This window comes from Orycteropus afer, unplaced genomic scaffold (assembly GCF_000298275.1).
Source record: "Orycteropus afer afer isolate SDZICR_OR568_19922 unplaced genomic scaffold, OryAfe1.0 scaffold00103, whole genome shotgun sequence".
In the NCBI taxonomy this organism is placed as follows: Eukaryota; Metazoa; Chordata; class Mammalia; order Tubulidentata; family Orycteropodidae; genus Orycteropus; species Orycteropus afer.
The window spans coordinates 1,056,303-1,059,360 of NW_006921690.1; the positions used below are offsets into that span (position 1 = coordinate 1,056,303).

Genomic DNA, 3,058 nt, shown 5'->3' on the forward strand with positions numbered 1-3,058 from the left:
AGCTCAGGTGGCAGGAGAGTATGGAGGGATGGACACTGGGAAGAGGTAACTATGGGGAGGCAGTAGGAGGGGAGCTGCTGCATTGTGGTAAACTGTGGTCAATGACATGCAACAATGTATATGTGAACTGCTGTATGGAAAGTGAATTTGCTCTGTAAATCTTCACCCAAATCAAAATAAAATAAAATAAATAAAATTAAAAGAAAATGTAATATCTGTGAAACACAATAAAGCAAAGCACAATAAAAAAAAAAAAGAGAGAGAAACCAAAAACCAAGACTTTTATGTAAAAATTTTCAACTTTTAAATGCTGCCTCAATTAAAAGAACAACACTGTGTGAGCCAAACAAAACACACAATTGAAACACAAACATGGATCTGACCTTTCGACCAAATCATTGCCTCTGGCCAAAAGGTTGCTTATATTCTATAGAAATCACAATGGAATCATAACAACGATGATGGTAAATAACCGTAATAATAATACCTAGTGTTAAGTTCTTGTTACGTATTAGCCATTATGGCAAATCTACATGGATTATCTCAATTAACCCTCATCAACTTTGGGAGGTACTATCACTATCCCCCACTATACTCAGAGGCACAAAAACTTTAAATAACTTCCCCAAGGTAGCACAGCAAATTAGTGCCAATCTCAGCAAACAAAAATGTGCAGGGCCACTCCACAGCCCTCACTACCATGCAGTATTTCTTAGAAGTTTTAAATGTGCTTTTAACAACCTTTTGCATTTGGGTTTCTCTAAAACTAAAATGAAAAGATTAAACTATATGATTTTTCAGGTCCTTCCTAGTTCTCACAGTCAATGGCTCTCACTCCATAATACAATTCTTGATTATAAAATGAATACTGGTATTTACATACATCAGTCATGAATGCCCTAATAAGAATTGCCTGACCAAAGAAATGGGATGTTCAATAAATACTCTAAGGTTCTCTCTGAAAAGGCGGCAAAAACATAAAAGTATAATAAAATTATTTTATCTCTATACTATAGAAAGTTTACTCTTATATTTTACCTTTTGAAAGATGAATAAAAGTGCTCAGAAATTCTTCGTATGTTTGCTCATGACAATTAACAAACTTATCCAAGACTTCTTCAATTAACCGATCTTCGTCCATAATCTCCAATCCTGATATTTGGACAGGCATTCCTATTCATGCAGTCACTTTATCTATGAGACAAAGAAAAGCACAGGCTAGAGAGAATCATTCAATACTCGATCCACTGAAACTACTCTGAATGGGTGGGTGAAGACTTCCAAAGCTCCAAAACAATAGCTCAAGATGGAGTTACTTGAGCAATGAACCCCAGTCAAAGAAAGCAGGGTTTTATTCATATCTTTGCTGCTGAAATGTTACCTATCACAATTAAATTCAGTCTTTCACATTAATCATGATGATGATGAAAATGATGATAATACTGGATCATTCTTAGTTGTATCTAAGGCACGTGGGGAGCTCTGGTAGCATAGCACCTGCAAAAACGGCAAGGAGGCCACATGTTCTGACCTCCTCTAATCCCACAAGAGGAAGACAGGATTACCAGCAGTAACTCAAGGCCTATTATTGCAAGGCCAGACATGCTGCCTCCCTCCAGCCCTCTCACCAACTGTTCCTCCCAAAGCACCCACCACCTCTCCTCTGGGTTCGATAATTCGCTGCAGTGGCCACACAGAACTCACAGATTACGGGGCTTATTAGGGAAGCACCAGGCTACAGCTCAAGTTCAGGAAGAACGCTCAGTCTCTCTCCCAGCCCACCATCCCTCAGCCAACAGTCTCTCACAGTCTCCTTCCCAGCAGTGCTGGTCCCTCGGTGTCTCTCACTCAGCAATGTATGTCTCTTGCATCTTTTCCCAGCAACACGTGTCTCTTTCGGGGGTGCGTGTCTCTTTCAGCAGCATGTCTTCTTCAACCAGCAGTCAGAGAGAGTTCTGCCTCTAGGAGGGCTCCTTTTGAGCCCGGCAGGGTGGTCAAACTAGCCAATCATAGCATCAGAACTCTAAGCACCTGAGAGAGAGTGGGCACCTCCCAGAACATTGTTTTGTGCCACTCCCAACAGAAATACTCCAGGTGGACACCTTCAGCAATCAGGAGCTCCTCAGTTGCTCATAGAAAATCCCACCTGGGAGTTTACAAAGACTTATGGGTAGAAAAGCCACACTAAGTAATTTACTGGACTGCAGCACCTAAGCCACTTGACTGCTAACCAGAAGGCTGGCAGTTAAAACCCACCAGCCACTCCTCAGAAGAAAGGTTGGGCAATCTACTTCTGTAGAGATACCACCCAGAAACCCAAGGAGGGGTTGCTATGAGTCGAAGATGACTTGACGACACATAACAAGAACAACAGCCCTTTACCTAACAAAAGATCTGTTATAACTATGACCCCTGAACCTTCTGACTTTCAAGACACTGATATCATCTAAAGACAAATCAAGGTAACTCCTCATGCATTACTACACCATACCAAACAGGATGTTGGAAAGAGCTGAGTGAAAATACAAAGTTGTAGCTGGGTACCAACATATAATGGAAGAAACTGTTTCAAGCTATTTGTACCTGAAAATTAGATACAGCTAGGGAAAATTGAGACTTCGGCAATACAAACCTTAATAAATTATGCTTGCCATTGCTAGATAATAAATAACGATAAACTCAAAGGTAGCTGTTATTTCACTATCAGTACAAATGTAATTAATTCTAAGAATGTCAATGTCAATCTACTTTTCCAGAATTGGAGTCCAGAAAAATTCCAACAACGCATTTTATCAGTCTTTTCCTCCAACTGTTGCTGGTAATCTACTTCAGCAAATAAACGCCAAACAGTAACAGACAGGCTGTGCTTTATAAGGCTGCACATGTCTCTTCATGGCTTTAAGAGAGATAAAAGAAATTTCTCTAAACTTTCTTTGCAATTATCAAATTGGTATATTCTGTGTACTTACCCTTAACACATCTCAGTAGGACTGATGTCCTCACTTATCAACTATCTTATTATCTGACATTCTGCATTTACATCACTAGAAAAAATGTA

General features: G+C 39.8%; 1 protein-coding gene across 1 annotated transcript in view; it reads right to left on the reverse strand.

Annotated features, from left to right (window-relative positions):
* The window catches only part of IFTAP (intraflagellar transport associated protein), a 66,406-nt gene extending 65,235 nt beyond the window's left edge, over nucleotides 1-1,171 (reverse strand). The window contains exon 1 of the mRNA XM_042781313.1: nucleotides 1,039-1,171. Coding sequence (XP_042637247.1) covers nucleotides 1,039-1,171 — 133 coding nt within the window. The remainder of the gene's footprint in view (nucleotides 1-1,038) is intronic.
* Nucleotides 1,172-3,058: the final 1,887 nt, after the last annotated feature.